Source organism: Balearica regulorum, chromosome 1, assembly GCF_011004875.1.
Source record: "Balearica regulorum gibbericeps isolate bBalReg1 chromosome 1, bBalReg1.pri, whole genome shotgun sequence".
Taxonomy (NCBI): domain Eukaryota; kingdom Metazoa; phylum Chordata; class Aves; order Gruiformes; family Gruidae; genus Balearica; species Balearica regulorum.
Window position 1 is genome coordinate 87,598,313 of NC_046184.1, and position 24,414 is coordinate 87,622,726.

The 24,414-nt window shown below is 44.3% G+C and overlaps 2 protein-coding genes across 5 annotated transcripts in view; one reads left to right on the forward strand and one right to left on the reverse strand.

Annotated features, from left to right (window-relative positions):
* The first annotated feature begins 33 nt into the window (after window positions 1–33).
* Window positions 34–5,505, forward strand: DUSP12 (dual specificity phosphatase 12). Of its 2 annotated transcripts, XM_075764723.1 has the most exons (6): window positions 35–363; window positions 450–563; window positions 650–768; window positions 1,762–1,858; window positions 2,463–2,649; window positions 3,258–5,505. In XM_075764723.1, the coding sequence occupies exons 1-6, from the start codon at window positions 80–82 to the stop codon at window positions 3,417–3,419; spliced, it is 963 nt and encodes a 320-aa protein (XP_075620838.1). In that variant the 5' UTR covers window positions 35–79; the 3' UTR covers window positions 3,420–5,505. The 2 variants fall into 2 exon arrangements, with proteins under 2 accessions (XP_075620842.1, XP_075620838.1); XM_075764727.1 differs by lacking the exon at window positions 450–563 and having other exon boundaries at window positions 34–363; window positions 3,258–3,667.
* Window positions 5,342–24,414, reverse strand: part of ATP6V1A (ATPase H+ transporting V1 subunit A) — a 219,842-nt gene continuing 200,769 nt past the window's right edge. For all 3 annotated transcript variants that reach the window (XM_075764673.1, XM_075764659.1, XM_075764665.1), the window contains 13 exons: window positions 23,028–23,156; window positions 21,227–21,441; window positions 20,361–20,498; window positions 19,699–19,850; window positions 18,689–18,851; window positions 17,372–17,480; window positions 16,458–16,580; window positions 16,254–16,368; window positions 15,073–15,136; window positions 12,996–13,199; window positions 10,959–11,053; window positions 9,549–9,720; window positions 5,342–7,619 (listed from right to left, as the gene is read on the reverse strand). In XM_075764673.1, the coding sequence (XP_075620788.1) occupies window positions 7,527–7,619; window positions 9,549–9,720; window positions 10,959–11,053; window positions 12,996–13,199; window positions 15,073–15,136; window positions 16,254–16,368; window positions 16,458–16,580; window positions 17,372–17,480; window positions 18,689–18,851; window positions 19,699–19,850; window positions 20,361–20,498; window positions 21,227–21,441; window positions 23,028–23,139 (1,755 nt within the window). In that variant the 5' untranslated portion in view covers window positions 23,140–23,156 and the 3' untranslated portion in view covers window positions 5,342–7,526. The remainder of the gene's footprint in view (window positions 7,620–9,548; window positions 9,721–10,958; window positions 11,054–12,995; window positions 13,200–15,072; window positions 15,137–16,253; window positions 16,369–16,457; window positions 16,581–17,371; window positions 17,481–18,688; window positions 18,852–19,698; window positions 19,851–20,360; window positions 20,499–21,226; window positions 21,442–23,027; window positions 23,157–24,414) is intronic.

Below are 24,414 nucleotides of genomic sequence, written 5' to 3' on the forward strand. Positions count from 1 at the left end.
GGCAACACGCCCCCCGCCGCGGGGCCCTCGGCGCCATGTTGGGGGCGGCGCCCTGCTCAGTCGCGGCGAGTCCGCCGCCATGTCGGTAGCCGGGGGTTGCTGTGGTGGCGGGATGGTGCCAGTGCTGCCCGGGCTCTACGTGGGCGGCGCGGAGTCGTGCTCGTCCCCGGAGTCGCTGGCGGCGGCGGGGGTGGTGGCGGTGCTGACGGTGGACGCGGAGGAGCCGCCAGCAGTGCCGGGGGTGCGGGCCCTGCACGTCCGGGCGCGGGACGAGCCCGGCGCCGACCTGCTGAGCCGCCTGGACGACTGCGCCGCCTTCATCGGGGCGGCGCGGGCGGACGGCGGGGCCGTCCTCGTCCGCTGGTGAGGGCCGGGGCGGCGGGGTCGGCGGGGTCGGCAGGCCCGGGCGGTGCTCCTCACGGCCGGGCTGTCTTGTCCTTGCCTTGCAGCCAGGCCGGGGTGAGCCGCAGCGTGGCCGTGGTCACCGCCTACCTCATGAAGACGGAGGGACTCCGGTGGGAGGAGGCCTACGCCGTCGTCAAGGCCGCCAAACCCGACGCCGAGTGGGTCCCCGGCCCCTGCCCGCCGCCCGCCGTCCCTCGTCCGCCCGGCGCCCCCTCACCCCGCTCTCCTCTCGCCCCCGCCACAGGGTGAACCCGGGTTTCCAGGGGCAGCTGAAGCTCTACGAGGCCATGGGCTGCGCCGTGGACAGCAGCAGTGTCCTCTACAAGCGGTACCGGCTGCAGATGCTCACGGAGAGGTACCCCGGTGAGTGGCAGGGGAGGCAGCGGGACCGCCTGCCCGGGGCTGCGGGGCCGAGCTGGGCCCTGGGAGCATCGGCGGGTTGCTTGGAGTGAAGCTTGGGGCAGTGTCCCAAGGAGGGTGGTCCCGGGTGGGACCAGTCTAGCCTGAAATGAACACAAAAGGCCATGTCAGAGGTGCTTGCTTGACTTTGCCCTGAAAGCAGTGGAGCCCCGAGTTGGCTAGGCAAACATTCGCATTGTAGTGATTCTAGAGAATTCCCCTCTTGTCAGTGGGGAAAAAAATGTCTTTGGGACATGCCTGAGAAATAAGATCTATAAGGAACTGTTCTCTTTACCAAAATGCAGAAATGGTAGAGGTCAATTTGATGTGTTTCCTGATTTTTATGTACCTGGCTAGGCAAACTTACCCTCTAAAAAGAAGTCAATGAAATTAAAAAAATAAAAATAACAAACGCAAAACTGAGATAAAGTTGAAATCAAGGTACAGAGTTAACTTTCATACATTAATTTGCAAAAGGTTGACTGTAGTAGATATGTGTATGTATGTGAAATTTTATAATAAAATAATAATCCACAGCTGTTTTGCAAGACCTCAGTGTTGCATATTCAGCATGATGGTGCTCTCTCCCTTTATGTGCCATTCTCCTTAGCAGTTCCCATTCGTAAGCTGACTTTATGTGCACTAAAAGATTGGCAGAACTAACTCTTCCTCTGCCTTTACTTTCTGTTTAAGTAAGAACATAAAGAAAAATGCAACTGCTCCTCTAGGCCTCCTTTCTTTCTTTGCTAAGTCTAGATCCAAGTTCCTTGCATTAAGTGAATCCCAATCTTAGGTGTGGTGGGATGAGGCTCTTCCATTTTCAGCTTATCTAATGGAGTTGGTGGGTGGACAAAGGAGTGTGAAGAAGGGGGCAGAGGCACGGTGCTGTCTTGTCCCACGGAAACGCAACGTGGCTGCATTGATCTGATTCACAATTTTGTACTGACCCCTCTGCAGAACTTCAAGATTTGCCCCGAGAAGTCTTTGCTGTTGATCCAACCAATATATGTCAAACTCCAAACACAGAGGTTCTCTACAGGTGCAGGAAATGCAGGTACCAAACCTTTTATATTTCTCCATAAAATGTAATTTTGAAATCAACTCAAGAAAAATAGCTTGTGTAAATCAATGGGCATGTCATTATTGTCAGGACAGGGACGAGCTCTTGCCTAAGTTTCCATACAGTGCACACCACAAAAAATTAGACAAATAAAAGCATCTTATGAAATGCAGACCTTTTTGTTCTTTGAAGTTGCGCAGCACTTGTGCAGCCTAACCTGCTGCGTTCTATAGGCAGACATAGTTCCGCTTTGCTCTGTGAAGCCGCTTGCTCTGAAACTATTTGGTTTTGACAATCACTTTCTCCAGAAGAAACTTCTTGTAGATTTTGGGGTTTGCTGCATTTTAACTACCTCTTATGGCTTGCTTGAAGTGAAATTGAATAATCCTGATACTTCCTAGGTGTAGGTTTTTTCAATTATATGAGAGTAGGTTTAAAGTTTTGGTAGGCAGAAATACTTTAAAAATAGATCTATATAAGATCATATGGCTGTGGGGCAGCTATTTTCTATTGTCTGTAGGTTTCCCCAGTAAAAACCTAGGGGGAATAGAAAACAACTATTTAACTTCTTTTCACCCACCTCTGTCGTGGAGGGCAGGCGCGCTCTGTTCCGTAGCTCCAGCATTTTGTCCCATGCGGAAGGAAGCGGACCGACAGCCTTTGCCCACAAGAGGATAACAGACTCTGCTCAGCTTGTTGGCAATCGCCGTGAAAAGTGTACCTCTTACTTCACCGAGCCCGTGCAGTGGATGGAGCCAGCATTGCTCGGAGTAATGGAAGGACAGGTGAAGGGGAGCATGCGCTTTAGTTTTTGGATGGTTGGGTTTGTTTTTTTTGTAAAGGCAGACAAACCGTTTCTGTTCCCTGATATGAAAGCCCGCACACAAGGACCTAGGTCTCCCAGCCTTTCTTGTGTGAATTTTGCAACTTATGAACAGATTCTTAAACGTTAAATATCCTTTTATAAGGAAACGAGCTGGTGAACTTTTTGGAGAGAACACTAGCCAGGGTGCTGGACAGGGTTTATCTGCTGTTTAAGTATGAGAAAGAGTTTGTGCAACTTACACAACCCATTGTGGTCTCAGGCTGACTGAGGCTTTCTGGAGACTGGCAAAACTGTCCTGGAAGCACACCAGGTCCGAGCAGCTTGCATTTCCACCCCTCCCTTCTGCCAGCACAGCTGCCTGCTACACCCCAGGGCACAGCAAGCACCAGCCAATGCTGGTATAGCTTTTTTACCTGTTTTTCAGCCTTGTTATCTTCTGGGAAGCGTTACAAGGGAAGGAGCTGGCTCAGCGCAGGTTGCCACGATTTGATGTACCACAGAAGTACGTTTTAAATAGAACTACATCTGCACACGCCTTAAAGTGGGGTCATGTGTTTTTTCTTGCAGCTTCTGTGTCCCAAATGCACATCAAAGCTGGGCTCCTTCAGCTGGCGGGGTGAGCAGTGTTCCTGTGGCCGCTGGGTGACGCCTGCCTTCCAGATTCACAAAAGTCGAGTGGATGAAGTGAGCACGCTGCCAGTTGGTAACTTCCAAGCTGCTAAAACCTGAACTCGTCCCTTCCCTCGATGGATTTCTTAATGTCCATAGAGAACTGCTGCCTAGTCAGTGGTTGCAAGGAGTAAGCTTGTGATTCCCACCCCTGTGTAAGACAGTGGAATTACTTGAACATCTGCTTTATTCAAGTTTTGTGTATCTCTAATGTGTATAAATCAGCAAACACCTCCTTCAAAGAGCTGTTATAGAGTGGTCAAATATGTACAGAAATGTCTGAACATGAGGTTTCCAGTATAGTGTCACTTCATCTGTTGCTGTTTACAGAAAGTCTCAACTACTTATTTAAAAGGACTGCTAACATGTTACTTCCAGGCTGTGGCCAGCAGTGCTGCTTGTCTTCTGATCCAGAAGTTCAAATCAGTTTGTCTGAAACACGCAGCTGAGATTTTTAGGAGGTATATTACACAACACAAGGTATGCAGCAGGGAAGTATTTTAAGACTTAGCAAAGTGACATGAAGTGGTGCAATTACAATCATTGCATTAGTATGCATGGCAGCTACTAGCAGTGAAAGCCAAGTTCATACTTATATTACAATAATAGTCCTAAAAATCTCTACCCCAAGAATATTTGCTACATTATAATTTCATGGAATGGGTTGGAAGAGACCTTAAAGCCCATCTAGTTCCAACCCCCCTGCCATGGGCAGGGACACCCTCCACTAGACCAGGTTGCCCAAAGCCCCATCCAACCTGGCCTTGAACACTTCCAGGGATGGGGCATCCACAACCTCTCTGGGCAACCTGTTCCAGTGCCTCACCACCCTCACAGGGAAGAATTTCTTCCTGATATCTGATCGAAATCTACACTCTTTTAGTTTAAAACCCATTATTCCTTGTCCTATTGCTACCTGTCCTCATAAAGAGTCCCTCTGCAGCCTTCCTGTAGGCCCCTTCAGGTACTGGTAAGCCGCAATTAGATCTCCCTGGAGCCTTCTCTTCTCCAGGCTGAACAACCCCAACTCTCTCAGCCTGTCCTCACAGGAGAGGTGCTCCATCCCTCCAATCAGCTTCGTGGCCCTCCTCTGGACTCACTCCAGCAGCTTCATGTCTCTCCTGTACTGGGGACCCCAGAGCTGGACGCAGTACTCCAGGTGGGGTCTCACCAGAGCGGAGTAGAGGGGCAGGATCACCTCCCTCGACCTGTTGGTCACACTGCTTTTGATGCAGCCCAGGATACAGTTGGCTTTCTGGGCTGCAAGTGCACATTGCTGGGTCATGTCGAGCTTCTCATCAGTCAATACCCCCAAGTCCTTCTCCACAGGGCTGCTCTCAATCCATTCTCTGCACAGCCTGTAGCTGTGCTTGGGCTTGCCTCGATCCATGTGCAGGACCTTGTGCTTGGCCTTAGTTGAACTTCATGCGGTTTGTGCAGGCCCATCTCTCAAGCTGGCCAAGGTCCCTCTGGATGGCATCCCTTCCCTCCAGCATGTTGACTCCACCACACAGCTTGGTGTCGTCAGCAAACTTGCTGAGGGTGCACTCGATCCCACTGTCCATGTTGCCAACAAAGATGTTAAACAGCACCAGTCCCAGTACCAACCCCTGGGGAACACCACTTGGCACTGGTCTGCACTTGGACATTGAGCCATTGACCACAACTCTGAGTGTGACCATTCAGCCATTCCTTATCCACCGAGTAGTCCATCCATCAAATCCATGTGTCTCCTATTTAGAGACAAGGATGGCGTGGTTGTGCAGTGTCCAATGCTTTGCACAAGTTCTTTCGTGTAGTATCTGAGGAGATGATGCAAGCTGTACTGGCATGGGAGAACTGAGGTAAAATGTCCCTGCTGCATTCCTGCTTACAAGTTTAGAGATCCCTAAAATGAAGCAAGATTGTAAGGAATCACAGTACGCTGTGTACACCACTGTGGCACAGGTTTGGTTCGACAGAAGAGAACATGACAGAAAGGCCTACTTTAAATCCATTTTATTCTCATTGACTTCAACTTGTTTTTTTAAATTTTCTTTTACACAATTTCCAGCAACATACATTATGAAATATACAAGATAAAGTAGGTGGTGGGGTTCTGCCCATCTTTTCATTCCTCCCACAGCTGTGGAGGGAAGACTCGAAGGACACAGTGAACATCAGAATCTCAACACCAAAAACAGACACAGAACAAAAAAAAGACAAAATATATATGAAACTGTTTGAACTGGTCACACTTCAGGGCCAGGTACAGCACAATAAATATTAGAACTGCATTATCTTAGACATCTTCTGTAAAGTTTATAACATCCTCTATTTAAAGAGATAAGAACATCTGGTTTCTAGCATGAAATGCTACATAGTACAGTGGTGAAGGGTATGAACAGCAAGGGCTTGGATGGTGACTACTCATTCACACATGCTCAATGGTAAAATAAGCAGCATACACTGAAAGTTTAGTGAGCTGTAAACTTAACCTTTCACTACCAGAACATCAGCTGGAGGAGCAGCTCCTTTTGGGAGAACCACAAGTAGTCAATCCCTTTAAATTTCTCCCTGACAAACAGCGAGTTGATACCATCATGGAAGTGGCAGCATTTGGTCCATAGCATGAGATCCCTTTGCATCATTACTGTTGAAAGCTGGCAGCTGACGGAAGTACTTCAGAGCAGAATTAATGCTTACATGGCCACACTTGCTGCCAGCCTCACCTACAACGGTTACTGTTTCATGACTGCAACAAAGCAGCAGATGCAGCCGGCATGCAGCTGGGCAGAGAGCTGCACCACAAAGCAGCGCTGGACACCACCTGACACAAGAGAGAGGCAGAGACTGCAGAGGATGCCAGCATTTTCCCCTCTCTCCACAGCGCTGGGCTCTCGGAGTTCAACAGAAAGGCTGCTCTGTGCTCGTTACTCATCTCATACTAGTTTTGCCAATAAACAAGCCCAAGACACAGCAGTTTCAGCTGCTTGACAAGAGTGTTTCCAGAGCACGGAGCAGAAGACCAGAGTCACTAGTTTCTCTTGGATCATAATCAAGGAGGGACTAAATACATTTTGCACTTGTCAGCCTTCCCCATGTTCATCCCCCGTCCCCAGAAGTGTAGCATCATACATTCCTCTTAGGCAAGAGCTGGGGACCTTCTGTGCCACTGCCAAACAGGCCACACAAGCACAGGTGGAGGAGGAAGGTTAAGCACACACTCCCCTTTCCTTAGCATGACCTGGGCATCGCACCAGGAGGCAACTGCACTGGCAGACAGAGCACTACCGAGGAATGACTGTATTCCTGGTCCACGCACGTAGCGTCACCGTAACTTGCTATGCATGTCCTGCAGTACGCAGCAGCAGTCGCAAGCTTTGCAAACTAAAGCAGCTGGCTGACATGGAGTTTTATGGGGTGAGTGGGAGGCAAAGAAGGTAAAACTCTGCTAGAAGCTGAGCACCTATGGCTTTGATTTTAGCTGATGCCAAGTCCAACAGTCCTATCTGTATTAAGTAGGAAAATAAAATTCTATTTCTCCAGTGCACAAAAGTATACTGGCTGCTTGTACATGCCCACCTTTTAGTGAGTTAGTCCCTTCTTGGAGAGATTCAGAACTACCCCATTTCAATACCAAGGGACTCAGCCAAGGGTTGCAGAGGGGACAGTAATGAAGGGTTTTTGCTTGTATCAACATGTCATTATGATATGGTCAAAAACAATGTTTGAGAATAGGGAGCTCTATGTCATGATAGTCACTTAGCAAAGTGCCAGATCTAAATGCCCTTATCACTGCCAGCTCAGAACGTACCGCGTGACTGCATGAAGATCTACACCTCCTCTGCCAGTACAGCTCAACTGGTTACATCCCAAGATGAAAGACCGGTTACCAAGAGAGCTGGGAGAGGAAAGGTGAAATTTTTCCCACCCTAGAAGCGTACAACAGCATTTCCTCACTCAGCCAGGCCCATTCACACATCACGCACCATTTCAGACACACAAAGCGATGCCAAACACAAACTAAGAGGAATGTTTTGTAAGGGCACTCTCTGAGTATGAACAGGGAAACATGGGGCTATTTATCAACTCAAGTACTGTTGCATCATTCTTGCAAGGTAGGGAAGCAGAGGAGTTGAGATGAGGAATTGAGAGGACAAGCTGGAGTGGTCACAGAGGTCAAGCCTAGTCTTCCAGACTGCGAAATGCATTCTGCATATCCTCAAATAGCTGAGCATAGTCCGCCTTGATTTTTGTTTCACCATCTTTGACAGGGTCCTGAAATATAACACAGCAAAAGAACAGATCCGTTGGGAAAAGCCTCAGGTACTCAAGACAGCCTTGCTTTGCCAGTGCTTCAATTTCTCGACCTCAGGATCAGCACTTACTAACTACAGAGCCAGCATTATAGCTCCATCTCTGCTTCCTGTCCATCTCACCAACAGCCACAAGGTTTAAATCTCACCCTCCTTCCATATTGAGTGAACAGGCAGAATGGATACCAGACAGAGAAATTTTTTTTGTGAGCAGTGCTTTACTGAAAAGCAACTGATTTGGAGAGGATTGACTAATAACGAGGGCCTTAGTGAATGCTGTGTGATTCAAAAGCTCCAGTGATTATTACCAGCTCCCATCCCCAAACCAAATGGAGTAAGGATCTTTGTGACTCAGAAATGCTCCGGTGTACTTCTTGGGGTGCGATCCCTATAAAGGCAAAAGTTACTTTGCCATCACTCGGAGGTCACTTGGTTCCAATTAAAATCATAACAAGCTCAAGAACATCTTTGTACAGCTTCATTTTCTCAGAATACTTTTCATGAAAGACAAGAGCAAAAAAAAAAACCCGTAACAATCAGCTTTGCTCTGAGGCTGTAAGGCGTTCCCTGCAAGAAGCATTAAAACCACCAGGCTGTGAAACGTGTTCAGTGTCATCCCCATTCCCCTCCCAGCACTATGTTCCCCTGAGTCAGTGCAGCTCTTGGGAAACACAGAGGGCTTACATGTGTGGATGCACTACTTCTTTGTGGTCTCCAAAGTACACAGACTGCAGGATGCGGGACATTGAAATTCTCACACCTTTTAGACTGGAAATAAAATTTTCCTTTCATAACTATTACTGTATTAGAGGGATGGCTCCACCTAACATGCATTCACCCTCTGTATTGCCTTTTTCAGCCACGCCGTCCACTGCTTTGCTGTATGCCGGATGCCTTCTGGTGGCCAGGTTTGTAAGAAGTGTAGTACTTCCCATATCTCTATAGAACCAGCTCTTGAAGCTCACATCCCCGAGCGTATCTTGTTAGGTTCTTGATGCTTTGAAAATATAAACCGGGGATCTGCTTGCTGCAGAAACAAGCCAGTACCCTGCAGGAGCAGAATACCTTGGCATGCCAGAACACTCAATCTGAAATGTAATTTTAGCTTATGGTACTTTCTTGAAGAGTTTGCAGTATTGGCTTATAAGAGTTATAACAGAATAAGCATCATACTTCATAGAGAACATTCCTTAGCTACTTTCACATCATCCAACATCACACATTACTGTCCTACCAGTAACTGCTACACTAGCATGCTTTGGATGAGTTTTAGGAAAGCTGTACCCTAAAACGATGGCTACTAAAGTTACCCAGAGCAGGTGCTCCAAGCCACTTGTTTTCTCTTTAGCCCATGTTGAAGCTACTCCTCCCTTCCTCTCCTCCTAGTTACCTGCCCTAGGTCCCAAAGCCAAACACAGAGGACGTCACGTGTTACTGCAGGAGACTAGCATTTTTTTCCTTAACTTCTATTTAAAACAGCTTGATCAACTTTTCAATTGTTCACTTTTTAGCACATTGCTGGATTTAATCTTTAGGCTGCTTTTATCTGCTAATATAGTCTCCTTAGAACATGTTGTAATTTGTTACAGAATTTTATCTCAAAACCCCCCAAACAAACAGGAAAGGTGCTTGTACTATTACCATGAGTATATGTAACATAAAAGAGACTATTGAAGGTGGGGTTGCCAAGGCTCTGCAGCCAGCATCATCTGACTAGATTTCTCACTGACCATTCCTGCATTCACAAACTAATACCACCTCTTAAGGCTACTCAAAATGGCTGCAAAAAGTCTCTGTTCATCTGCTACTGATGAGCACCTTTGAGTAACAGCCTTTCAGAGGCGCTGGAAGCTCATAAAGAGCAGTGCAACCCAGTTCCTTGCAAACATACCTTGAATTTCATGGAGGTAAGTCTGTAGAGGATTTCGCTCATGTTCTCTCGGATGATGGACCACGTGATCTTATTGTCACTCTGGGCTGTGGTTTCTACAGCACGGCGTGCCATGTCATAAAATGCAATCATATTGGAAAGCATTCCCACTGTTTTATAGAAAGGGCAGAACCTGATGGAACAAAGAGGATCTGTCAGGCATTTTGAAATGGTTACCAGGACAAACTTTTGCTCCTGCCTTCACAACAACTCTCACTTGAAATAAAGAGTACCTGCTTTACTTTGGGTATTTTTGATGCATCCTGTCAAAAGGAGAGAGACTGCCTCTAATAGGTCCCACATTTTTAAATAGGTGAATTATAGGCTAAGACAATCATCCTGAAGTGATGTTTCTGAAGCAGCACCTAAATGCTGGGCAAAACAGGAGAGAACAGGAACCATCGCTGTACAAGTCTCACATTTCAATCTGTGCCAATGCTAACAAGAAAGGGAAAACGCCAGGAGCAGCCAACGGAATTCCTCCTCCCTGTTTCGTCCGTCATTGGAGCAGGCTTCCTGCAAGCAGCCCGGGATGACCTGACAGCTCTGCAAGTTTCTTTGCTCACAGGAAAGGGAGTGCTTCTATGACAAGAGCACTCCACACACAAAAAGCTCTATTTTTAATGGATAGATGACTGCCGGGGAAGTTATCTCTTTATTATTTATACACTACATCGTGCTACTTCCTGTGCTTCTCTATCGCATACAAGCGTAACTGCACTAGTAACCTGATCAAAGGCACACATCACTACAGAATGATGTATGCCTAAACTTTTAGGGATGAAGTATTTCAAGACCTCCTGATCTACTCGGGCTGAAGTGTGTGAAGTGTGAAGTGAGATGAAGTACAAAAGCCCTTGTCAGGCTGTTAAAACGCAAGGATAGCATTGAAAGGAGCAAAGGAGACAGGGATAATAGGCACTGCACTAAGGAAAAGATCTAGTAAGTTTTTTTGCTGGATCAAGTGTACTCAAGAATTATGCAACAGTAACTGAAACCAGATTCTGTCAGTCCCCCATGCATTGCTAGAATGAACAGGAAGACTTCGGGTGTTGACTGTGAAAACACAGTGGTCCTCTCCTCCTCCTCCTCAGGAGGACAAGGGGACATGCTATTGCAGAAATACTGGGTAACTTAACAATAGATGAGGGCCTGAGAAACTCAAAGGGCGTGACTGCATTCAGAAAAGGTCTGGCATGCCTTGGGTAAGACAACACGAATACACTGTTTGATGGCCTACCTAAGCACAGTTCTTCCATTTGTTTATGGTGGGTAAAATTAATTTCTGCACTGATGGGTTTCCAAGTAAAATAGCTGTCTAAATCCAGACTACACAGGACCAAGAGGGCAGAGTGGTCAGTCAGATCTCACCTGTCATAAGGCGTATAACCATTCTGTTGCAAGAAGTCGTCTTTTATCAGCTTGGCAACCTCCAAGGTAATTTTATCTGTTTCTGCCAAGGAAGCCTAGAAAAGTAGGGTATGCTGTTAGTTTAGTACTCAAGTCCACGAGGACATGGTGTGCCCTGGCCAAGAACTGTTATCTTCCAGTACCTGTTTTCTTCCCACCCTCTTAAGATGGCTTCCAGCAGAATTCTGTCTTTTGGGTATTTCTCACTACCTGCTATAGAACACCCAATTTAATTGATAGCCAAATTAAGATGGGTCAAACAGTCAGTAAGTCTACTTTAAGTCTATCTGATGATAAACAATGGAAAGAAAGTTTCCTTTAAGATAATGGAAAAGCCACCAGACACAGAAAAGGCACACAGCTCTGCTATGAGGTACACTGAAACATCACCTTCCTACATGAAGAGGTAAATTCATTTTTACCTTCTTCAATTCTTATGTCCATGGAAGAAAAAACAGATCTCAGCATGCTAAATCACTCTTAAGGATTTGATACAAGCCTCCACAGCTACCAGTGGACCTTCCCCTGTGTTCAAGAAAAGTAAAGGAGTTGATGACAATGCCTGTCATGCTCTGCAGGACAGCCACAACTCTGGGGCATGCTGCTGCTGTTGGCACCACGCATCACTCTACCTTCACTGTCCTTCTGCTAAAGGGGACAGACTGAGTTTTAAGTACCCCCACTTGCTTTCTAGACAGAAAGTTTGGACCTTCTTTCACCAGGAGACTAACAGAATTCAGAGCTAAAAAGAAAAAAAACATCTCTCATTGTTTTTCCACAATTCCCTCTTTCTAAAGGTTTGTTGCACTTGTTAGCCAAGCACAGACAGAAAGAAACTGTTAAAGACAACATCTTTGAGAACAAGATCACCAGTTCCAGTACTTCTATCATGGGAATAATGCCTAGTTACAAGCACTGGCTTATCAAAATCCCTTCCACACCAAAGAACTGATTCTACCCTGCTCTGTAAACTAGTCTTTTAGAACATCTTTTTGTAAATAGAAAACTGCAGAAGACCCTAAGATCATACTTTTTCTTTGAAGGCATATCTAGAGAGGAAAGCTCTGCTAGGCAAGATCTGGTGAAAGGCCCCATCTCAGTTGAGCCAGAACATCAGTGAATAGGGAAAAGCACTACGACCAAACTTTCTCCAAATAACTGTAGTTAATGCATGTTACCACACACTACCACCACCTTGTAAATCTGCATAGCTTGTCTGAACATCATGGGGTTAAGTTACTTTCAAGTATGTGCTAGGCACCTGTCAATTATCATATTTACTAAGCTGAAACAGAGGGTTTTCACTGGGTCCCTTTTGAGAGCTCTCAAGGGAAATTTTCCTGTCCAAGATCAGCTTTCTCTCCGAAACAGCAAAGTGAGTGAAGGAAATTAAAGAATGCCTTTAAAATGGAGCCATGTGTCATGTCACAGGTTTCCACAGAGAAACTAGGCAATCACCAGGTTTTTTTAAAAAAAGTAGACATCACTTCTGTTTCTACAGGCCAGCTTGTAAACGCCAACACCTCTGTTCCGTGGCTGGCACCGTGATTTCTAATAAATTGTAATCCTTCAGATGACTTCAACAATAAAGATCAGTTTGCATCATTTCTCTTACAAAGATTACTTCCAACAGAGTACTATTGTAAGCTGCAACAAAAGAAATTTCATCAGGACTAGACCACTGAAGCAAGTAAAGTTTCTTAACTCCAGCATCAGATGCGCTGCAATCTGGTTCACAGGAGAAAAGTAGCATCAAGCCAAGGTTTATCAAATCTAAAAAAGTATTTGTCATTAGAAGTCAAACAACATGTAAAAATGTTGGAATAAAGCACAGTTAGATACAGGCTAGTCTGACATCTCCCAGTGACCATTTGCCTTTTTTTACACAATGCAGTATCAATCAAGTCTGGTCTAAGGCGCAGTCAAAAGCCTGCACTAGCAGTAAGTAAATGGAGGACGACTTATTGACACCACATTTCCTCACAGCTGGTTACTCACCTTCCCCACAAGCTGCACAATCTCTGCAAGGTCCTCTTCCTCCTGCAGGATCTCTTTGGCCTTTGTCCTCAGAGGGACAAACTCTGTAAAATGCTTGTCATAGTACTCATCCAGAGCACGCGTGTATTTACTGTAACTGATCAGCCAGTTGACAGAGGGGAAGTGCTTGCGTTGTGCCAGCTTCTTATCCAGACCCCAGAAAACCTGTCAGAAGCCAGAAAGATCAACCCAATCAAAACCAAACCAGAATAATTGAAGGCAATAGAAAAGAAAAACAAAAAATCACCACCAATACAGATAGCAAGTTTGAGCAAATGCAACACAGCAAAGGCTATCACAAATCAAAACCTAAGAGAGAAAAAGAAAGCCTTCCTCATGTTAATTTAACTATTGCAGTAACTTTCAAACACACTTCTCAAAAAATGATGCATCTTTCTTTTAAGATGAGTTCAGACTTCTTCAGCTTGAGACTCCTCATGAGGGAAGAGTCAGCCATAACAATGTCAATACTGGAGTCTAATTAGGTGGAGACCTATTAGATAGAATCATAGAATTGTTTAGGTTGGAAAAGACCTTTAAGATCAAGCCTAACCATTAACTTAACACGGCCAGGCCCACCACCAAACCATGTCCCCAGGCACCACATCTAGGTGTGTTTTAAATACCTCCAGGGATGGTGACTCAACCACTTCCCTGGGCAGCCTGTTCCAGTGCTTGACAACCCTTTCAGTGAAGAAATTTTTCCTAATATCTAATCTAAACCTCCCCTAGCGCAACTTGAGGCCATTTTCTCTTGTCCTATCGCTTGTTACTTGGGAGAAGAGACCAACACCCACCTGGCTACAACATCCTTTCAGGTAGTTGTAGAGGGCGATAAGGTCTCCCCTCAGCCTCCTTTTCTCCAGGCTAAAAAAACCTCATTCCCTCAGCCGCTCCTCACAGGACTTGTGCTCTAGACCCTTCACCAGCTTCGTTGCTCTTCTTTGGACACGCTCCAGCACCTCAATGTGTTTTTGGTAGAGAGGGGCCCAAAACTGAACACAGGACTCGAGGTGTGGCCTCACCAGTGCCAAGTACAAGGGGATGATCACTTCCCTGGCCCTGCTGGTCACACTATTTCTGATACAAGCCAGGATGGTGTTGACCTTCCTGGCCACCTGGGCACACTGCTGGCTCATATTCAGCCAGCTGTTGGCCAACACCCCCAAGTCCTTTTCAACCAGGCAGCTTTCCAGCCATTGTTCCCCAAGCCTGTAGCGTTGCATGGGGTTGTTATGACGCAAGTGCAGGACCTGGCACGTGGCCTTGTTGAACCTCATACAGTTGGCCTCGGCCCATTGATCCAGCCTGTCCAGGTCCCTCTGTAGAGCCTTCCAACCCTCAAGCAGATCAACACTCCCACTCAACCTGGTGTTGTCTGCAAACCTACTGAGGGTGCACTCAATTCTCTTGTCCAGATCATTGATAGAGATATTAAAGAGAACTGGCCCCAGTACTGAGCCCTGGGGAACACCAGTTGTGACCAGCCACCAACCAGATATAACTCCATTCACCACAACTCTGGGCCCAGCCAACCAGCCAGTTTTTTTTACCCAGCAAAGAGTACGCCCATTCAAGCTGTCAGCAGCCAGTTTCTCCAGGAGAATGATGTAACTTCTTTTCCTAAAACAGGGCTGCAATCAGTTGCAAGACATTCTTCTCCCAATCAGCAGCTCTATGGACTTTTTTGTGGTTTCAATGCACCTATTAAGAGCAGTTTACTCAGCTGAGAGCAGCCACATTTGAAGTGCAGCTCAAAGGGCAGCAATCAGGAAGCACATGGATATTCCTGAAGTCAGCAATGGAAGGAATTACTACCTTCGCCCTTCTCTTCCAAAGGGATCTCAAACATGTCAGGTCAGAGATAATCTCATAAGGTTGCCTTTTACACTGTTGGAACATTTTCCAAAGCACCCTACAAAGCTGCCTGTGTCAAATCAAAGCTCTCACACCCAAACCACTGGCACAAGTGCACTGAAGTACAATCATTTCAAGTCTAACAAAGCAGACATAAGAGCTGCAATGTCATGGGACGTACCTGAACAATGCCCAGAGTAGCAGATGTGACAGGATCAGAGAAGTCACCACCTGGGGGAGAAACGCTGAGCAAGAAGAGATAAGAGAAAGTTATCAGAACTGCTTCCACAGTTTAAACTGAAGTACCGAACATAGGACTGCACAGCTCCATGATCAAAGAAACCAGAAAAGTCAACACAATTTCAAGTAGCTAACAGATTGCAAGCTTCAACAGCAGAAAGTGATGCATACCCGCACAGGTGTAATATCAAGCATACCACAAAATACAGGTATATCAGTGACTAACTGACAGCATGAAGGTATGATTTCAGTCACTTTAGCTCCAGGTAGTAACTCCAGTTTGGATGATCAAACCTAACTCAACTGGAACAGATTCAGCAAGTGCACTGCTAGGACACTGTGAAAGACACTGCAATGATTATTTTACAGAAAACAAATATTGCAAATTGAAATTATTGCAGATATTCACCTATAAAATAACCACTTTAACTTCATTTGGGCTTCACACTCTAATACATGCCTTCTCAGAGATTAAAAAAAATAAAAATCTTCCAACCACAAAAGCACAATGCATTTGTGTATGTATGTTGTGGACAGCAGAACTAAGCAGAGCAGAGAATGGACTCTAGGTGTTCTTGCAGATGCTAAATGTTCTCCTGAAAACATCATGGGGGGGGGAAATTCACTTTTCCCACAGTATGATATACAAATCAATATAGCCTAGAAGAATGTCTAGGGACCACATGCTTTTCAGAGCGCATCACAGCTTGAGATATGCTGCTCCATGTAACTCTATCTAAGCAAGAGAATCATGATTCATTACGCCTCCAAGTGCACACACTGCTGCTCTAACTGCTCCTTCTTTCTTGCTATGAGCATGGTTTCACATAGTTTTCAGTGACAGCTCTAACATTCTTCCCTGAGCTATTTGCTCTGCTGCAAGTGACTGCAATTCCACATCTCACAGAGCTATCTGTCCACATTCATTCTTTCTGCCCCCACACACAATTTAGCAGTAGTTCTGTGTGAACAGAGACTAAATATCTACCTACTCGTTCACATATTTTTAGTTTTGCAGCTGCAGAGAGCAACAAGACCTTTTTGTCTGAAAAATAGTGTTCTGACATACGAAAACATAGAGGAAGAGCTGCAGCCAACAAAGCAAAGAGATGCAACACTCACGCTCCAACAATGCTGACGCTGCCTTCCCTTTCAGGATTTCCCAGACACTTCACTCTGCCAGCTCGCTCATAGAAAGAAGCTAGACGGGCACCAAGGTAGGCTGGATAACCACTGTCTGCAAACACCAACACACAGAAATTGAGTCAAAGACTCAGAGTTTAAAGGATGCATTTACAAGACTAGACTGAGAAAAAGGCTACTTACCAGCTGGCATTTCAGCCAGTCGCCCTGAAATTTCTCTGAGGGCCTCAGCCCATCGGGAAGTAGAGTCTGCCATCATACTGACATGGTAGCCCATGTCCCGGAAATACTCAGACAGGGTGATTCCTAGAACAGAGACAACAGTGTGCTGCAGGATACAGTTCAGAAAGGAATTCTATGCCTATATGTTGTCACTAAGATGCAAATAAACCACATTATTTAAGGTTACATTTTGATGGAAATAGACACTGAAAGTTATTCTTTCTCCCCACTAGATCATGTCCTTGCTGTCTTTTTTTGTTTATTTCTTCTCATTCTCCCCATTTTTGCTTATGAACCACTCTGGCTCATCTTACATTCCCTTGTATTTCTTTAAAGAGGCACGGCAATGTCACTGATGCTACTCTTTGCCTCAGTGAAACCATGAACAAAGCCACTTCTTACTGTAAAAAGTCTCCTCTTTCAAACTGACAGAATGTAACAGTGAGAAAAGGTCACGTTTTATCTTAATTATCTGACGTTTTGTAAAAAAACCTCTAAGAGGCTGCAAAGGAGAGAAGACTAGCCTGCCAACTCAGAGAGTACTATTCCTGCCCATTAAGTTGCTGTACTTGTCAGCAAAAAACTATTCACAAACAAAAGCTGACATAATTAACACATGGAGAAAAACTACACGAGAGCTGGTGTAGTAAGTTCACCTTGTAAGCAAAATTTATTCAACATTCAGAAGCTGTAATTATATAGAAGCAAGCCAAATTCAATTAAGATACTAGGACTTCATGCAGGCAAGGTCCGAAAGGGTTGACTTCTGAAACTAAGCAGGTTTCTTGGTACTGATCATTTCAGGAACTGAAAATACTGGAGCATGATGGCTTGCTCAACACACACAGCTTTTTCCAGCCTCCTGTAAATCTTACCAGTATAGATAGAGGCTTCTCTGGCAGCCACAGGCATGTTGGAGGTATTTGCTACCAGAGCTGTTCTCTTCATGATGCTTTCTACCTTGCCATCAATTTCCATTGTTAACTAAAATGCAAGAAAAGAAGGGGGAAAAAAAAAAAGTAACTAGCAAGTTTTTTTTATTTTTTGTTGTTTGTTTCTTTACTGTATTACTCGCCTTGTATTAGGATACTCTCACAGCTACTATACCAAGAGCAGAGGGTAGATTCAAGATTTCAGGATACTATGGTGGTTTGCCTTCCAGATTGCACACAGCTTAACTCTTTGAGGTACGTGCCTCAGTCTCATCTAGTCTTCTGCAACTGGCAGATCCCTGTTGATCCCATTCAAATGGGTAATGACAAATCCACAGCATCAGGAAGTACATTATCCTCTCTCAGCTTACTAGGCTGGAAGAGCCAAAAAATCTTAGCCTCCTGTCATAAATTCATTAGGAATCAGAGAGGTTCCCCCCTCCCCCATCTACACCGATTCAAGTTTATCTTTGACAACTGGACATAAAACCACATACGTAACCCTGGTGAAGCCTCACAAGCACCTGAAGAACAGAATGCACATTCTGACATTTGTGTAGAATTCCACTTACGAATACCCTGGGATTTACCTTTTTCATGGCCATCTCAGCTTGACTTTCTCATCTTGTGATCAATCAACACACCCAAACCTTTCACCCCTTATTTCTGACAGTGGAGTTCCAATGTAACAGGTCAGACTATCTGGCTTCTTTCCCGTATTTTACAGAAGATTGTGCCACAACTAATTCACTAACATATAACACCAGGTAGAAGGATTGGTAAACTTGTCTTTTTTTTTTTTTTAAAACCAGGCATTTTCCACTTCCTTCAGAAGGTATTCCAAAGTCTAACATGTCAAACTAATATCTGGTATCTGTTTGTATCACCATCCCATATCCTACAAATAGAGATACTGCATTTGCTATGTATGGTTAAGTTAGAAAAGTTAGAGATGTTATCAGTGAAAGGTAAAGTGCTTATTACTGTGCTAAATTACACTCTGGCATTCATTTTTGCTTTATTTTAAACAAGTTTGAAGGTATACCCAAAACCTAGTCCAGATGTTTATAGGGGGGCCACTGAAATCATTCCTGAATGAGCCAAAAGGGATTTCTGCTACTACAGCCAGAACTTACAGCAGAGAAGCAAGAAGATCATTTCAAGTCACTCTACCAATGTGATATTTTATTCAGTTACAATACCAATACAATAGCAAGTCTTCCCAAGAATCTTTACTCTCCATGAATTCCCCACACTAACCTCAGGAAAATCTCTCAGTACTTCAGACATTTCATTTCCTCGTTCTCCACAGCCTACATAAATGATGACATCACTGTTGGAGTATTTTGAGAGAGACTGCGAGATCACAGTCTTCCCACAACCAAATGCCCCGGGAATCGCTGTTGTACCCCCTTGTACACACCTGAGTAAAGAAAAAGGACTTTGATTTGCAAGGAACTCAAAAAAACAGCTCTCTCCCATCTTAGAATATGCTTTCCGATAAAACTCCCTAATTAAAAGCAGAGCAACAGGAGTCATATTCAGTGTTCTGGGCGAGAAGCAGAGAGGTATTTCACTAAACCAAAAGACTGAGGGTATAAACCATTCTTTTCTTCTACTGCCCTTGAAGTACATGAGTTATGCTGGTACAACAGCTAGACTTTCAGGCTTGAAACACAGCAATCTTCGCAGCTGGAAGCACCGATGGAATGCAAATGCTTAGAAAAGAACAACTGTACTTAGCTATGCATTATAAGAACAAGCAGTAGAAAATTTTAGGATCAAAATTACTGAATTCGGTGTCTTAGAAGTTAACTCCTTAAATGAGCATTTTGTGCTACAGTTAAGCACAAGAGTTTTCATAAGTGGTGACCCCAAAATCATGGGGAACTATACCCCTCAAGACTGGAAAGAGATCCTTCTTATGTGTTCAAATGGAGATATCAAGTGGGAAAATTCTAGCCTTTCTGTAGATTTGGCATGATTATGTTAAGTTTATGCTTGTCCATTCTTTTCTAGATTAATGCACTAGAACTATCTTGCTAAATTTATCTTCCTTTTTCCGCTATAGATTTTCCTGCCAAGTATAGAAATATGAAGAATTCAGGGAAATATTTTTTGAGATTATGCTGTGATACATAGTGAAAGCTTGGGGTCTCTGTTTGCCCTTACAAAAAAAAAAAAAATTAAGCCTCCTCCCTCCACTCCCCACCCCCCCACACCCAAAAGAGAGATTTCTTACATACTAGAAAATAAAAGGTAGTACTTACGGGAAGAGGGCATCCAGGACACGTTGGCCAGTTAATAAAGGATGATTGGCCGGTAACTTCTCAGTAACAGGACGGACTTGACGTACAGGCCAGACCTGAACCATCGTGAACTTCTCTTTCACACCTTCAAACTCCAGCTCCAAGACAACATCCTAACAGACAGCACCAGACATCTGAAGTAAGCAAACAGCTGCACACTGGACCAGCACACAAATTCTCATCTCAACTACTCTGCGCAGCTAGGTCTTTGATACTACCACAGATTTCTCAGAACCTCAACATTCTATCATCCCCTCTTGAGGGAAGGCTCTTTCCCATTTTTACAATACTACTGGGGAACAAAATGCAAGACGAAGCTGCAACTAAAACCATGCTTTTGGAGAGCAACTGAATTTTACATATTTGTAAGATACTGTAGATCCCCACAGACATCAGCAAACATGGCATACTGAAATGCCATTGGGAAGCCATAGACATAGAAAGTAACTGCACAAGATAATCGTGTAATCCCTGCAGGCAGGGTAGCAGAAGTCATCATTAACTCACACAAACTGTTGTTGCAAGAAAAACTTTTTAGGTAGCATCATGCAGAACAGAAAGACTACATCAACCTCGTGAAAGAGATGTGGAGTATAACAGCAACTGCTGTTTGTGAGACTTACTGAAGTGTCATAATTTCCTGGTGAAGCGATGTATGTAACTGTACCCCTGTTCCGTGGGGGCAGCATGATTTTGTGTTTGATAAGAGAGTTTTCATTCACTACACCATAAATATCTCCACCAGTGATGTGGCTCCCAACCTAAAATCAGAACAGGTCTATTAGTCATAAGTGAGAACTCCACTCTTAAAGAGCCTTGACAAAGAACAGTGTAAAATAACTATAGCTATTAAGTCTAGCACTGTGATAATTCCCTTTATAAATGTATTGTTACAGCACAGCAGCCCATTTACATAACTCATTACGCTAACAGCACATCACTAGCAACACTATCTGGGTTCAGGTGCTTTTCATGGCACAGACAGTAGCAATTACTGACTGATGCAAGGAATTTTCCTCATTTCTTTTATACCTCTCACTTTAGCATGTTAAGTAGGAAAGGATAGCATATGTTAATCTGCAGGGCTGGAAAAAAGATGACGCTAAGGACTAAAGCAGTGACATTTTCCAGCTCTGAGGCTACCTTCACCATTTGCAAAATGTGTGCTGCAGTTATTCTTTCTGCTTGGGTAACACCCGTTCCTGCTAATGCTTAGTGCAATTCCACTAAATTCTTTACAGCTTTGTAAATACAGTAAAACTTTGCAAGTTTCTCACACGCAGCAGCAACACACAGTAAGTTAGATCGAGTAAGTTTTGGTGATCCCCATCCAGTCTCATACATCACTACTGCTTCCTAGCACCCCTTTTCACAAACTTAATACAGCGTTAACCATAGCTCCCAGCAGTCATAGCCTTGGCACTCTGCTCTGGCTCCAAGCTCTAAGGGTAGAGGAGCAAGAGGGGAAGACAGGCTTGTCAGAACCTACCCGCAGGTTTTTGGAAGGTGTGAAGTCCCATTTGACATCTCGGCTCAAAGCTGACACATTGACACCTCTAGGAATATAGATACTTTTGGTCAGGGTGCTGATGTCCGAGAGGGGCCTCTGGATACCATCAAAAATAGCTCCCATAATGCCAGGCCCTAGTTCTACTGACAGGGGTTTGCCAGTACGGAGTACAGGATCTCCTACAGAGACACCAGCTGAAGATTTGCTGAGGAAAAGTTCATCCAGAGAAAGGGAAAGAAACAGGGCAGAAGGCATCACATTCACAACATCATAGTCTTAAACCACCTTTCTGACTTTAAGGTAATATTTTTATTAGTATATTACACATCATCATTTGAGAAGCATGCAGACTATACTAAACCCAAGCTAAAACTGCTAAAGCAACAAAGTTGCTCATCCTACAGAAACAGGAAGTAGGGGTAAATATTCTGCTTTATGATCATTAGTTCAAGTCAACTATATGGATGAATTTACAGGAGTGCCAGGCAGCAGGATGACAAAATGTCAGGCATTTCTCAGTCTTCAAACCCAGAAAACAGGTTTGATTGTTAAAGTCATATGATGCTATGAAATATGTAATTTTTCACTTCAGAATTTGTTAGAGCACAACTGTTTTGACCTTGAGCCTTGCCCAGCCTTTTTGACAGCAGTCTAGTTTTAAAAGGAGTTTGGCTAAGACCAGCATTATTTCCCTCCTCTCTGATATCAAGTTGTCCAGTCTATGCACTACCTAAGCTCCAAAGATGCACAACAGACTTTTTGGCAAGAGGCCCTGCTAGAACACAACAGACCCCCAAAACCCTATCCAAACTCAAGAGATTAAATGCAAGTTGACTTCTGAGAGCCCTATGACAGAGTCCTGTTATCAGGTACCTAAGAGTAAACTATACTCAAATGTGTTCCATGTACAGATGGAAGGCTACTAGGTATCACAATGATGATGCCATCTAAAATGACAAATTATTAGGTACAGACAAGAGCTACTCACCAGTTCACCATCCAGCTCCTCAGAACAAAGCTTTGGGAGCCAGCACAGGCTTTTTCCTAGCCTCTACAGATACACAGAGCCAATTCTTAAGTTTAAAAGAACAGGAGGGGAAAAAAAGAAGGTCTGGCTTTAAGTTTTATGACTTCTTTTCTGACATTCTCTTGTATATGTGTAATAGAAAATACATTTTAAGTTAACTAGATTTTAGAATACAAGCTGCATCCTAGCTGGACCAAGATGGTGTAAGCACACTGCAAAAAGAAAAAAAAAGTAATCTATTACATGCAGGTTGGAACTAGATGATTTTTAAGGTTCCTTCCAATCCAAACCATTCTATGATTCTATGAAATATTCTGCACAGAAGGCAGCATCCTGCCTACTTTACATTTCTTGTTTATGTGTTATACAAACACAGTTTTCAAAAACAAACAAAAAAAAGCAACAAATACTGCTTGTTAGTTTTGCCATTTATGGTTGACATTTGTCAAACAGCTTCCTTAACAAGGAGCTGTAATATTTAAATTAAAATGAACTTAAATGCTAAGATAGTCCTTATTTTGTTTCCACATAAAATAAAAAAGTTCTTCTCGGTACACAGCCAAGCAAGATAAGGTTTACCTCAAAACCATCAGAACTTACAAAAGATGTGCAGAACAGATGATTTCTGCCTGCCAGCATCAGAAGTACCAAGCACTGGTCCCAGTCAGCTTTGTTCATCTCCTTCACCCTAATCACCACTGTCTTGCAGACTGTGCAGTCCGGCAGGCCCAGAGGGATCAGTGAAAAGGATACAGGTTTCTTCGTACACCTGCACAGTTGCCAAATCACCTTCCAGTCGGATAATCTCCCCCACCAGTTCACTGTGGCCTACTCGTACCAGCTCATACATAGCAGCACCTGCCATGTTGCATGCCGTGACCACTGTAGAAGACAGACACATACGTGAATATTTTTTCTGTAGCTCAGAAAACTTACTCATCAGAAGTTAGTAAGTACTATGCAGATAAGCCTGGTATTCACCCAAATCAGAAGCACATTCTTGATTTCACAAAAGGGATAACCTGACTGCCACAAATCCTGACATTTCCAGTTTAAAAGCCAAAAGCTTCCCTGTACTTTTCACACTGTTATTTTACGCTCAGTAAGAGGACACTATCAGAATGCTGTAGTTCACAGACAATTCATACTGTAATTTCTCTTATCTATCTTGACAGATGGTGAATGTTTAGGGTTTTAGAGATGCAGTGAACTTTGACAGACATGTCACACAGGCACTTCTCCCTTTCAGTTAGCTGGGCCACATTCCCACGTGACTAAATTAAAAACGTACAAGAAAATGGCAAAAGCTCACCTGGTAGTTACACAAACTTGTGGTTTGGGACCAGCATTTTCAAGCCACTCAAATTTCAGTTTACTTTGGTAGCATCTGGATGCTAACCTGATAAACTATTTCCATGTATAGATCAAGCCAAGGCATCTGCTAAAGGCAATATATACCCTTGTATCTAGAGCAGCAGTTGCCTACAAAGCTTTTAAGGAAACACTATTTTGATGTTTTATTTTGTATAAAAGGGATGTATATCTGAGAGCACTTAAATTAACCTTCAGCAGATGAAGACTTTTACAGCACATTTAGGGCCTGAAACCTCCTACTGTTTCAAGCTAGATTTCAGCAGGTCATACAAGAGACTTAGCTGCTTTAAGACTAAATGTATCATGTCTTTTACACTATAATATCATAGAATCCTAGAATAGTTTGGGTTGGAAGGGACCTTAAAGCCCATCTAGTTCCAACCCCCCTGCCATGGGCAGGGACACCCTCCACTAGACCAGGTTGCCAAAAGCCCCATCCAACCTGGCCTTGAACACTTCCAGGGATGGGGCATCCACAGCTTCTCTGGGCAACCTGTTCCAGTGCCTCACCACTCTCACAGTAAAGAATTTCTTTCTAACATCTAATCTAAATCGACCCTCCTTCAGCTTAAACCCATGACCCCTTGTCCTGTCACTACACTCCCTGATAAACAGTCCCTCTCCATCTTTCCTGTAGGCCCCTTCAGGTACTGGTAAGCTGCAATTAGATCTCCCTGGAGCCTTCTTTTCTCCAGGCTGAACAATCCCAACTCTCTCAGCCTGTCCTCATAGCAGAGGTGCTCCAGCCCTCTGATCAGCTTCGTGG